Consider the following 12,557-nt stretch of genomic DNA (forward strand, 5'->3'; position numbering starts at 1 on the left):
ATAATGTAACCGTATGCGTTCGCGCAGACTGCGTCCTGTGATGTTGCTCCGTGCCAGTTTAAACGTGGTGGTTTAGGCACGTTCACCGCGGATCCTGCGAGCCAGCTGGATGTCCTTGGGCATGATGGTCACACGCTTGGCGTGGATAGCGCACAGATTGGTGTCCTCGAAGAGACCGACGAGGTAAGCCTCGCTGGCCTCCTGGAGAGCCATAACGGCAGAGCTCTGGAAGCGCAGATCGGTCTTGAAGTCCTGAGCGATCTCACGCACCAGACGCTGGAAGGGCAGCTTGCGGATCAGAAGCTCAGTGCTCTTCTGGTAGCGACGGATCTCACGGAGGGCGACGGTGCCGGGCCTGTAACGATGGGGCTTCTTGACGCCGCCGGTGGCGGGCGCGCTCTTGCGGGCCGCCTTGGTGGCGAGCTGTTTGCGGGGCGCTTTACCACCGGTGGATTTACGAGCGGTCTGCTTGGTACGGGCCATTGTGAATAATAATAATACGCGTGCGTGTACGTTACGTTAACGAGTCACGAGAGGGAATAAGCGATTTTTCGCCAGCGAGTCGCTATTTATACGTGCTGGCTGGTCGGAAAGGGACGGGGTTAGTGTCCGTGTGAGCGAGAGGGCTATAAAATTCACATACACGTCCCCCTCGCCCCTCTTCCTTTCTCACCAACACAAAATTTCTGATTAGAATAACAATAATATAATTGAAATATTAATTAATAAATAAATAAATAAATAAATACATACATACATACATACATACATATATTTCATTTAAATAACAGTCATCGCTATCGAAATTCGCCTCGATAGCCGGTTCAATCGAGTTAGGTCAGGTTATTAAAGTTAGGTTAGTATTTTATAAAATAGGTTTATAAGTTAGGTCAGGTTATGTTAGGTTTCGCGGAGTTAGGTTTGATCGAGTTAGGTTAGGTTAGGTCAAAGTTAGGTTAGGTTTTTTTTTTTTGTCACTCAAAACCTAACCTAACTTTTTTTTATAATGTCAGGTTATGTTTGGTTTCGCGGAGTTAGGTTTGATCGAGTTAGGTTAGGTTAGGTCAAAGTTCAAACCGATCAAACCTAACTTTTTTTTATAATGTCATTCAAAACCTAACCTAACTCCGCGAAACCTAACATAACTACTTATTTTATAAAAACCTAACCTAAATTTAATATCCATAACGTCTCACGTTACACATATGCATACACTAAGTGTATGTGTGTATTGTTGATTCCTTATTTAATACTCTTACATGTTGATACAACTTTCGTGTTGATACCGATTGACACCGTATGCACGGCTATCTAGAAACTTCTTATATTATATATTCAGAACGTATTTGTGGCCCTGAAAAGGGCCTTTTTGGTTGTTGTACAAACCACACTCTCGCAGCGTGTCGTGTCGCAATACGAACTACCTAAACCCATTACACTAAAAGTGTATTGAGAAGACAGATAGCATACGAGGAACGACGGACGCTTACTTGGAGCTGGTGTACTTGGTGACGGCCTTGGTGCCTTCACTGACGGCGTGCTTGGCGAGCTCACCGGGCAGCAAGAGCCTCACGGATGTCTGCACCTCCCTGCTGGTGATGGTGGACCTCTTGTTGTAGTGAGCGAGGCGGGAGGCCTCGGCGGCGATGCGCTCGAAGATGTCGTTCACGAAAGAGTTCATGATCGACATGGCCTTGCTGGAGATACCGGTGTCGGGGTGGACCTGCTTGAGCACCTTGTAGATGTAAATGGCGTAGCTCTCCTTGCGCTTATGCTTCTTCTTTTTCTTCGAGTCCGACTTGGAGATGTTCTTCTGGGCCTTGCCGGATTTCTTGGCGGCCTTACCGCTAGTCTTGGGTGGCATTGTGATATAGTTAGATGCTTACAGTACGATAGTCGAACTGAGAATAAAAATTTCGTACTAAGTTGCGCTCATTTTGTTAAAGCGGAGAACGGGAAATAGGGGATTAAAGATCGAGCGTCGCGCTCGCGGTATATCGACCAATAGCGTTCGTGCATCATTAGTATCGTCGGTCGGCATGGTGGGGAGTGAGAGCGCGTATTGATATTACTTACATATAGGTATTATTATTTTGATTATAAAATATATCAAATGCCGTATAGATTATACCATCATCAGTTTTGTTCAAAACCGTAGGCGGATAACAATTATATTATTTAAATGTATATAGCTTTATGTTTATTTACTATTGTTGTTGTTGTTACAGTGACACACTGCTGTAGATGAGCAAGTAATAGCTCTGAGCCATCACATTACCTTTATTTGTCGTTTATTTATTATACTTCTTGACGAAACGATGTCTCAAGTCTCTCATATAGAGACGTGTGTAGTGATGTGTTTTGCAATCAGAAAAATAATCTTATTAGAATTCAGAATTATCTACTTACCGTAAGTAATAACATTCATTCATTCATTCATCGTTCATATATATGTATATGATATAATTATATTGATCGATCGAATGACATCATACACGTATGCGTTATGCCATGAAACTTACAACGTTATCACAGAATCATATTGTGGCCCTGAAAAGGGCCTTTTGTAACGGTCACTCGGGCGGGAATATAACAGAGGCCACATTCACCAAACGCCGGGTGTTACCGCTAGAGATGTAGCCTGATGAGAAGTGAGTACACTTAAGCCTTCTTCTCGGTCTTCTTGGGCAGGAGCACGGCCTGAATGTTAGGCAGCACACCACCCTGGGCGATGGTCACACCGGAGAGGAGCTTGTTCAACTCCTCGTCGTTGCGGATCGCCAGCTGGAGATGCCTAGGGATGATCCTGGTCTTCTTGTTGTCGCGAGCGGCGTTGCCTGCCAACTCGAGAACCTCAGCGGCCAGGTACTCCATGACGGCGGCTAGGTACACCGGGGCACCGGCACCGACGCGCTCGGCGTAGTTGCCCTTGCGTAGAAGCCTGTGGATACGACCGACGGGGAACTGAAGTCCGGCACGGTTAGAACGGGACTTTGCCTTTCCCTTAACCTTGCCACCTTTACCGCGTCCAGACATGTTTAAAGAGAGATTTAAGTTTAGTTTACACACACGAAACGAGAGCACGATTGCTTGCTTGCGAGTGTATACGCTCTTTTTTAGTAGTTGCCTTTATTTTATACGTTCACGGTGTACGCTGATAGTGGGGATACAACGAGCCGACATAACACGAGCCCGATCGACCAATCAACGAGTCGCGTGCAAGAGCGCAAATTAGAAAGAGATAGATATAAAATAAAAACATTTCAATTTATACATCAAAGTATACCTAATAAAAATGACACAATTAACAAAAAATATTCCGTAAATTATATACTTATATTTATGTAGTTGTTGTTGTTGTAAATCTAAGACTTCAAATAATACAGTTATATTTATCATCATTCACCATCGATAAGAAAATATTCTGTGTAAGTATTCATGAAAACCTAACCTAATCAGTCTTATCAGTGAGATCATCAATAATCTTGAGACTTTTGCCATAAGACTCGATTTGAGATTGACTTTTTATATTGATTGCGATCGATCGACTCGTGTATGTATGTGTGTGTGTGCTTATTGCAATGAAACAGAGGCGATATGAACCTTTGAATAAATTTGTTAGCCCTGAAAAGGGCTTTTTGATGTGCGTTTAACGCGCACAGGCGTATGACGAGAGGCGTGTGAACAGGCGACACGTCGTCGTATATACGATATATAGCGACGACAATCGACATATCCTCCACCATCACGGCCGATGTAAGTACGACGACGACAATGTGACGCAGTCTTCTTACTTCTTCGAGGCAGCCTTCTTGGCGGCGGGCTTCGCTTTGGGAGCGGCCGCGGCCTTCTTGGGCTTGGGAGCTTTAGGCTTCTTGGTCGGCGGCTTCGCGGTCTTCTTGGCCTTAGGCGCGGCGGCGCTCTTGCCCTTGGCGGGGGTGGAAGGTTTCTTCGCGGCGGGCTTCTTCTTGGCGGCGGCAGCCTTCTTGTCCTTCGTGGCGGCCTTAGGCTTGGCCGGGGACGCAGCGGCCTTCTTCGCCTTAGCGGGCTTAGCTGCGGCGGGCTTCTTAGCGGCGGCTGAAGATTTAGCGGCGCTAGATTTCTTGGCCGCGGCGGGCTTCTTGCCGGCCGATGATGACTTCGACTCCAGTTTGAAGGAGCCGGACGCGCCCTTGCCTTTGGTCTGAATGAGTGCGCCGGATTCGACTGCGCTCTTAAGATATTTTCTGATGAAAGGGGCCAGCTTCTCGGCGTCGACCTTGTACTGGGCGGCGATGTACTTCTTGATAGCCTGCAGGGACGAACCGCTTCTCTCCTTCAACTCCTTGATGGCGCTGTTAACCATCTCGGACGTCTTAGGGTGGGTGGGTTTCGCCTTAGGCTTCTTAGCGCCAGCGGAGGCGGACGCCTTAGGCTTCTTCGCGGGCGTCGCCGGGGCGGGAGCGTCGGCAGCAACTGCGGTGTCGGCCATATTTATTTATTTATTTATTAATCGTCAAGTAAGTAAGTAAAGTAAATTAGTAAATCGCACAAACTGCGCAAAGAGAATACAGCGGACGCGTGTAAGCGGAGCGCTGCGCTGGCGAGTACTAAACACGGCTTATTGGGGGCGCCACTTTTTATATATACTCCGGCTTAACCGTAACGCAGACCCTCATGTCGCGGGACGTTTTCTCGTAATAACACTTCCAAGTTTTCACTTACTCGTTTATGATTAAACTAAATTTATAGTGAATTATATTATAATGATTATAATAAAATTGCACATATACATTCTTTATGAATTGATATACGTATTTTAATAGAAGTTTTAGGATTTGGAACGCCGATAAACGAATGAGAGAACTTTACTTTTGGTATTATAGGTTGCGGACACCTCGGGTCAGTTTAAAAAGTGATTTTTCTTAATTAAAATCACATCTAACACTATTATGTGTCCTCCAGTTAAATGCGAAGATACCATAGATAGATGTGACACAATAACAACATTAGAAAATTATATTTATAATGTTATTTTGACTTGTTGTCTTCACTGTCGTAAAACAGCCGTACCGCGACTTGGATTGCATTGCCTACGTTCAGTGGTTTGCTCTCTGCCGGTACCGACGTAAAACGGGATAGGTACTTTATATTAAATTTAAATAATTATGTTATGTTATATTATACATTAAGATATCGTATTAATGAATATTATTATAATTCGTATAGTTAAACTCTCTTCTTCTACGAGGATCATACAGCGCGACACGTGCGTGCGGGCATCGTAGTAGGTAAGAGTCTCGTGTAGGTCGTCGTTTAGATTTATTTAGTTTTTGGTCCGGCGTATTTATTTATAATAATTTAACGTATGATATTATCTGAATGTTGATATTGGAACAAACGATATAAATTATTTTGACATAAAAATCTGTTTAGGTTGATATGTATATATTATATGTAAGTACCTAAATATTATGTATTCATCATCATAGGAACACGAGAAGTCTAAAACCTGTGTTTATATTATACTTTCTTTTTTTTTTTTTTTTTTTTTTTTTTTTGTAAAGTGAGGTGAGTGGGTGCGGGGATGTTGGGTGTCCCTGTCCGTTTTGTGCACTATTTGCGAATCCTTTATCTAATTGGTCAGTTCATCGACTAGTCGTCATTATCAGTAGCAGATCACTCACAGGTCAGGTGAGGTTCGCGGGTAAAGTAAAATGTGGTGTGTGCGGTTGCATGTGATTGTTTATAAGTATATGATGGTGTTATTAAAAAAAAAAAAAAAAAAAAAAAAAAAAAAAAAAAAAAAAAAAAAAATATATATATATATATCTTTTACCAGTTAATTAATATTTTCTTCTTCGGGTTGGTGTGGTGAAACTAAAAATGTTGATGAAACCCTCAAGATTCCAATTTTGTATGTACCGCTCGTGGTTCAATTTTGGATTGTTTCGCTTCCTCTGGTATCAATAGATACTTAGCACAAGCGATGCTTACGAGCTGGACGCTGTAGAAGTTAGAAGTGTTGCGCGGTGCCGGGTAAGTAAGTAATTGTAATAAATGTACGTACCACCTACGACGATACTAGATTATTAGTAGTTATTTAGTAGATATTTTGGATAACATAGGATGGGTAGAGATCGATTGTTTGTCCGTCTGTGTCGCTACTGAAACTTTTTATCGTAATCGTATCATAGAATTATTTGCGGCCCTGAAAAGGGCCTTTTTTTTTTTATTTGCGTCTGCGCGATACGGTAATACCCACGTTAGTACATATTACACGATATCGCGCGCGACGACGCTGACAGTGCAGCGCTTAACCTCCGAAACCGTAGAGGGTGCGGCCTTGACGCTTCAGAGCGTAGACGACGTCCATGGCGGTGACGGTCTTCCTCTTGGCGTGCTCGGTGTAGGTGACCGCGTCACGGATCACGTTCTCGAGGAACACCTTGAGAACGCCGCGGGTCTCCTCGTAGATCAGGCCGGAGATACGCTTGACGCCACCTCTGCGGGCGAGACGACGGATGGCGGGCTTGGTGATACCCTGGATGTTATCACGGAGCACCTTCCTGTGGCGCTTGGCTCCTCCTTTCCCCAGACCTTTACCTCCCTTACCGCGACCGGTCATTGCGACTTGTTGTAGTAGAGATTAGACTTCTCGAACGGAATACTCAACACACGACTTGCGCCGCGCGTCGACACGAGTGGAATAGCTAGCTAGCCATCATTTTGCCGCTATTTATACGTTTTACCCTATTGCGGGGCGACGGGGGACGGGGTAAGATATATCAGAGCATTATTATTTGACTTACTTTTCATATATCTAAAGAAATATAATATTATATATACCTATTGATAAATAATTTCATATTATATGATATTTAAATTAATTTTGGATACTTAGGTTTAGACGTAGGGGATAATATATACTATAAAAACGGCGGCCGGCTTACGGATTAGATCCTCTTGTGAAGGATTCTTCTCCTCTAATATTTTTGTAAGCATTCAATCAGTGGTAATAATTTTGTCGATATAATAAAATAGCGCTTAATATGAGAGTCACGTGACGATTTTAATTTACTTTCCAATCTATTAGTGTGTTAACTCCTATTATTATAGGAAATAAGTTCTTTCTTAAATAATCCTTACAGTATAGTAGTATTTCGTGTATTGCAGTTAAATTTCATATATACCTCCGTACATTTTGTGTACGGTTGGTTATGTGTAAATTATATATATATATTTTTTTTTTTTTTTTTTTCGTAATGACCATGCAGTGATCGATCGATCGATTTATCTACGCAAGTGTTTGTTCAAAGAAACAATTGTGAATTTTAGAATCATGTGTGGCCCTGAAAAGGGCCTTTTGATATATGACTGACAGAAGCGTCACGTTCGCACGTCCAGACGCAAAACGCGTGGTACAAAATAATACATATAATGTAACCGTATGCGTTCGCGCAGACTGCGTCCTGTGATGTTGCTCCGTGCCAGTTTAAACGTGGTGGTTTAGGCACGTTCACCGCGGATCCTGCGAGCCAGCTGGATGTCCTTGGGCATGATGGTCACACGCTTGGCGTGGATAGCGCACAGATTGGTGTCCTCGAAGAGACCGACGAGGTAAGCCTCGCTGGCCTCCTGGAGAGCCATAACGGCAGAGCTCTGGAAGCGCAGATCGGTCTTGAAGTCCTGAGCGATCTCACGCACCAGACGCTGGAAGGGCAGCTTGCGGATCAGAAGCTCAGTGCTCTTCTGGTAGCGACGGATCTCACGGAGGGCGACGGTGCCGGGCCTGTAACGATGGGGCTTCTTGACGCCGCCGGTGGCGGGCGCGCTCTTGCGGGCCGCCTTGGTGGCGAGCTGTTTGCGGGGCGCTTTACCACCGGTGGATTTACGAGCGGTCTGCTTGGTACGGGCCATTGTGAATAATAATAATACGCGTGCGTGTACGTTACGTTAACGAGTCACGAGAGGGAATAAGCGATTTTTCGCCAGCGAGTCGCTATTTATACGTGCTGGCTGGTCGGAAAGGGACGGGGTTAGTGTCCGTGTGAGCGAGAGGGCTATAAAATTCACATACACGTCCCCCTCGCCCCTCTTCCTTTCTCACCAACACAAAATTTCTGATTAGAATAACAATAATATAATTGAAATATTAATTAATAAATAAATAAATAAATAAATACATACATACATACATACATACATATATTTCATTTAAATAACAGTCATCGCTATCGAAATTCGCCTCGATAGCCGGTTCAATCGAGTTAGGTCAGGTTATTAAAGTTAGGTTAGTATTTTATAAAATAGGTTTATAAGTTAGGTCAGGTTATGTTAGGTTTCGCGGAGTTAGGTTTGATCGAGTTAGGTTAGGTTAGGTCAAAGTTAGGTTAGGTTTTTTTTTTTTGTCACTCAAAACCTAACCTAACTTTTTTTTATAATGTCAGGTTATGTTTGGTTTCGCGGAGTTAGGTTTGATCGAGTTAGGTTAGGTTAGGTCAAAGTTCAAACCGATCAAACCTAACTTTTTTTTATAATGTCATTCAAAACCTAACCTAACTCCGCGAAACCTAACATAACTACTTATTTTATAAAAACCTAACCTAAATTTAATATCCATAACGTCTCACGTTACACATATGCATACACTAAGTGTATGTGTGTATTGTTGATTCCTTATTTAATACTCTTACATGTTGATACAACTTTCGTGTTGATACCGATTGACACCGTATGCACGGCTATCTAGAAACTTCTTATATTATATATTCAGAACGTATTTGTGGCCCTGAAAAGGGCCTTTTTGGTTGTTGTACAAACCACACTCTCGCAGCGTGTCGTGTCGCAATACGAACTACCTAAACCCATTACACTAAAAGTGTATTGAGAAGACAGATAGCATACGAGGAACGACGGACGCTTACTTGGAGCTGGTGTACTTGGTGACGGCCTTGGTGCCTTCACTGACGGCGTGCTTGGCGAGCTCACCGGGCAGCAAGAGCCTCACGGATGTCTGCACCTCCCTGCTGGTGATGGTGGACCTCTTGTTGTAGTGAGCGAGGCGGGAGGCCTCGGCGGCGATGCGCTCGAAGATGTCGTTCACGAAAGAGTTCATGATCGACATGGCCTTGCTGGAGATACCGGTGTCGGGGTGGACCTGCTTGAGCACCTTGTAGATGTAAATGGCGTAGCTCTCCTTGCGCTTATGCTTCTTCTTTTTCTTCGAGTCCGACTTGGAGATGTTCTTCTGGGCCTTGCCGGATTTCTTGGCGGCCTTACCGCTAGTCTTGGGTGGCATTGTGATATAGTTAGATGCTTACAGTACGATAGTCGAACTGAGAATAAAAATTTCGTACTAAGTTGCGCTCATTTTGTTAAAGCGGAGAACGGGAAATAGGGGATTAAAGATCGAGCGTCGCGCTCGCGGTATATCGACCAATAGCGTTCGTGCATCATTAGTATCGTCGGTCGGCATGGTGGGGAGTGAGAGCGCGTATTGATATTACTTACATATAGGTATTATTATTTTGATTATAAAATATATCAAATGCCGTATAGATTATACCATCATCAGTTTTGTTCAAAACCGTAGGCGGATAACAATTATATTATTTAAATGTATATAGCTTTATGTTTATTTACTATTGTTGTTGTTGTTACAGTGACACACTGCTGTAGATGAGCAAGTAATAGCTCTGAGCCATCACATTACCTTTATTTGTCGTTTATTTATTATACTTCTTGACGAAACGATGTCTCAAGTCTCTCATATAGAGACGTGTGTAGTGATGTGTTTTGCAATCAGAAAAATAATCTTATTAGAATTCAGAATTATCTACTTACCGTAAGTAATAACATTCATTCATTCATTCATCGTTCATATATATGTATATGATATAATTATATTGATCGATCGAATGACATCATACACGTATGCGTTATGCCATGAAACTTACAACGTTATCACAGAATCATATTGTGGCCCTGAAAAGGGCCTTTTGTAACGGTCACTCGGGCGGGAATATAACAGAGGCCACATTCACCAAACGCCGGGTGTTACCGCTAGAGATGTAGCCTGATGAGAAGTGAGTACACTTAAGCCTTCTTCTCGGTCTTCTTGGGCAGGAGCACGGCCTGAATGTTAGGCAGCACACCACCCTGGGCGATGGTCACACCGGAGAGGAGCTTGTTCAACTCCTCGTCGTTGCGGATCGCCAGCTGGAGATGCCTAGGGATGATCCTGGTCTTCTTGTTGTCGCGAGCGGCGTTGCCTGCCAACTCGAGAACCTCAGCGGCCAGGTACTCCATGACGGCGGCTAGGTACACCGGGGCACCGGCACCGACGCGCTCGGCGTAGTTGCCCTTGCGTAGAAGCCTGTGGATACGACCGACGGGGAACTGAAGTCCGGCACGGTTAGAACGGGACTTTGCCTTTCCCTTAACCTTGCCACCTTTACCGCGTCCAGACATGTTTAAAGAGAGATTTAAGTTTAGTTTACACACACGAAACGAGAGCACGATTGCTTGCTTGCGAGTGTATACGCTCTTTTTTAGTAGTTGCCTTTATTTTATACGTTCACGGTGTACGCTGATAGTGGGGATACAACGAGCCGACATAACACGAGCCCGATCGACCAATCAACGAGTCGCGTGCAAGAGCGCAAATTAGAAAGAGATAGATATAAAATAAAAACATTTCAATTTATACATCAAAGTATACCTAATAAAAATGACACAATTAACAAAAAATATTCCGTAAATTATATACTTATATTTATGTAGTTGTTGTTGTTGTAAATCTAAGACTTCAAATAATACAGTTATATTTATCATCATTCACCATCGATAAGAAAATATTCTGTGTAAGTATTCATGAAAACCTAACCTAATCAGTCTTATCAGTGAGATCATCAATAATCTTGAGACTTTTGCCATAAGACTCGATTTGAGATTGACTTTTTATATTGATTGCGATCGATCGACTCGTGTATGTATGTGTGTGTGTGCTTATTGCAATGAAACAGAGGCGATATGAACCTTTGAATAAATTTGTTAGCCCTGAAAAGGGCTTTTTGATGTGCGTTTAACGCGCACAGGCGTATGACGAGAGGCGTGTGAACAGGCGACACGTCGTCGTATATACGATATATAGCGACGACAATCGACATATCCTCCACCATCACGGCCGATGTAAGTACGACGACGACAATGTGACGCAGTCTTCTTACTTCTTCGAGGCAGCCTTCTTGGCGGCGGGCTTCGCTTTGGGAGCGGCCGCGGCCTTCTTGGGCTTGGGAGCTTTAGGCTTCTTGGTCGGCGGCTTCGCGGTCTTCTTGGCCTTAGGCGCGGCGGCGCTCTTGCCCTTGGCGGGGGTGGAAGGTTTCTTCGCGGCGGGCTTCTTCTTGGCGGCGGCAGCCTTCTTGTCCTTCGTGGCGGCCTTAGGCTTGGCCGGGGACGCAGCGGCCTTCTTCGCCTTAGCGGGCTTAGCTGCGGCGGGCTTCTTAGCGGCGGCTGAAGATTTAGCGGCGCTAGATTTCTTGGCCGCGGCGGGCTTCTTGCCGGCCGATGATGACTTCGACTCCAGTTTGAAGGAGCCGGACGCGCCCTTGCCTTTGGTCTGAATGAGTGCGCCGGATTCGACTGCGCTCTTAAGATATTTTCTGATGAAAGGGGCCAGCTTCTCGGCGTCGACCTTGTACTGGGCGGCGATGTACTTCTTGATAGCCTGCAGGGACGAACCGCTTCTCTCCTTCAACTCCTTGATGGCGCTGTTAACCATCTCGGACGTCTTAGGGTGGGTGGGTTTCGCCTTAGGCTTCTTAGCGCCAGCGGAGGCGGACGCCTTAGGCTTCTTCGCGGGCGTCGCCGGGGCGGGAGCGTCGGCAGCAACTGCGGTGTCGGCCATATTTATTTATTTATTTATTAATCGTCAAGTAAGTAAGTAAAGTAAATTAGTAAATCGCACAAACTGCGCAAAGAGAATACAGCGGACGCGTGTAAGCGGAGCGCTGCGCTGGCGAGTACTAAACACGGCTTATTGGGGGCGCCACTTTTTATATATACTCCGGCTTAACCGTAACGCAGACCCTCATGTCGCGGGACGTTTTCTCGTAATAACACTTCCAAGTTTTCACTTACTCGTTTATGATTAAACTAAATTTATAGTGAATTATATTATAATGATTATAATAAAATTGCACATATACATTCTTTATGAATTGATATACGTATTTTAATAGAAGTTTTAGGATTTGGAACGCCGATAAACGAATGAGAGAACTTTACTTTTGGTATTATAGGTTGCGGACACCTCGGGTCAGTTTAAAAAGTGATTTTTCTTAATTAAAATCACATCTAACACTATTATGTGTCCTCCAGTTAAATGCGAAGATACCATAGATAGATGTGACACAATAACAACATTAGAAAATTATATTTATAATGTTATTTTGACTTGTTGTCTTCACTGTCGTAAAACAGCCGTACCGCGACTTGGATTGCATTGCCTACGTTCAGTGGTTTGCTCTCTGCCGGTACCGACGTAAAACGGGATAGGTACTTTATATTAAATTTAA

The 12,557-nt window shown here is 44.0% G+C and overlaps 6 protein-coding genes and 1 pseudogene across 6 annotated transcripts; all 7 read right to left on the reverse strand.

Moving 5' to 3' along the window:
• Positions 1-72: 72 nt before the first annotated feature.
• Positions 73-7,899, reverse strand: LOC134752443 (uncharacterized; annotated as a pseudogene).
• LOC134752075 (histone H2B) lies at positions 1,487-1,864 on the reverse strand. The gene has a single exon (XM_063687636.1). It carries the CDS (start codon positions 1,862-1,864, stop codon positions 1,487-1,489), a length of 378 nt encoding a protein of 125 aa, XP_063543706.1.
• LOC134752076 (histone H2A) lies at positions 2,662-3,036 on the reverse strand. The gene has a single exon (XM_063687637.1). It carries the CDS (start codon positions 3,034-3,036, stop codon positions 2,662-2,664), a length of 375 nt encoding a protein of 124 aa, XP_063543707.1.
• Positions 3,791-4,471, reverse strand: LOC134752074 (late histone H1-like). The gene has a single exon (XM_063687635.1). The coding sequence runs from the start codon at positions 4,469-4,471 to the stop codon at positions 3,791-3,793; it is 681 nt and encodes a 226-aa protein (XP_063543705.1).
• Positions 7,900-8,902: 1,003 nt separating the features above from the next.
• On the reverse strand, positions 8,903-9,280 carry LOC134752235 (histone H2B). The gene has a single exon (XM_063687863.1). The coding sequence runs from the start codon at positions 9,278-9,280 to the stop codon at positions 8,903-8,905; it is 378 nt and encodes a 125-aa protein (XP_063543933.1).
• Positions 9,281-10,077: 797 nt separating this feature from the next.
• On the reverse strand, positions 10,078-10,452 carry LOC134752356 (histone H2A). Its single transcript, XM_063688037.1, has one exon. The coding sequence runs from the start codon at positions 10,450-10,452 to the stop codon at positions 10,078-10,080; it is 375 nt and encodes a 124-aa protein (XP_063544107.1).
• A 754-nt stretch (positions 10,453-11,206) lies between these two features.
• LOC134752347 (late histone H1-like) lies at positions 11,207-11,887 on the reverse strand. Its single transcript, XM_063688027.1, has one exon. It carries the CDS (start codon positions 11,885-11,887, stop codon positions 11,207-11,209), a length of 681 nt encoding a protein of 226 aa, XP_063544097.1.
• Between the last annotated feature and the right edge of the window lie 670 nt (positions 11,888-12,557).

This window comes from Cydia strobilella, chromosome 24, assembly GCF_947568885.1.
Source record: "Cydia strobilella chromosome 24, ilCydStro3.1, whole genome shotgun sequence".
In the NCBI taxonomy this organism is placed as follows: Eukaryota; Metazoa; Arthropoda; class Insecta; order Lepidoptera; family Tortricidae; genus Cydia; species Cydia strobilella.

Excerpts from the sequence above, each read along its gene's own strand:
- LOC134752075 (XM_063687636.1), bottom strand. The coding sequence starts at position 1,864 with ATGCCACCCAAGACTAGCGGTAAGGCCGCCAAGAAATCCGGCAAGGCC.
- LOC134752076 (XM_063687637.1), bottom strand. The coding sequence starts at position 3,036 with ATGTCTGGACGCGGTAAAGGTGGCAAGGTTAAGGGAAAGGCAAAGTCC.
- LOC134752074 (XM_063687635.1), bottom strand. The coding sequence starts at position 4,471 with ATGGCCGACACCGCAGTTGCTGCCGACGCTCCCGCCCCGGCGACGCCC.
- LOC134752235 (XM_063687863.1), bottom strand. The coding sequence starts at position 9,280 with ATGCCACCCAAGACTAGCGGTAAGGCCGCCAAGAAATCCGGCAAGGCC.
- LOC134752356 (XM_063688037.1), bottom strand. The coding sequence starts at position 10,452 with ATGTCTGGACGCGGTAAAGGTGGCAAGGTTAAGGGAAAGGCAAAGTCC.
- LOC134752347 (XM_063688027.1), bottom strand. The coding sequence starts at position 11,887 with ATGGCCGACACCGCAGTTGCTGCCGACGCTCCCGCCCCGGCGACGCCC.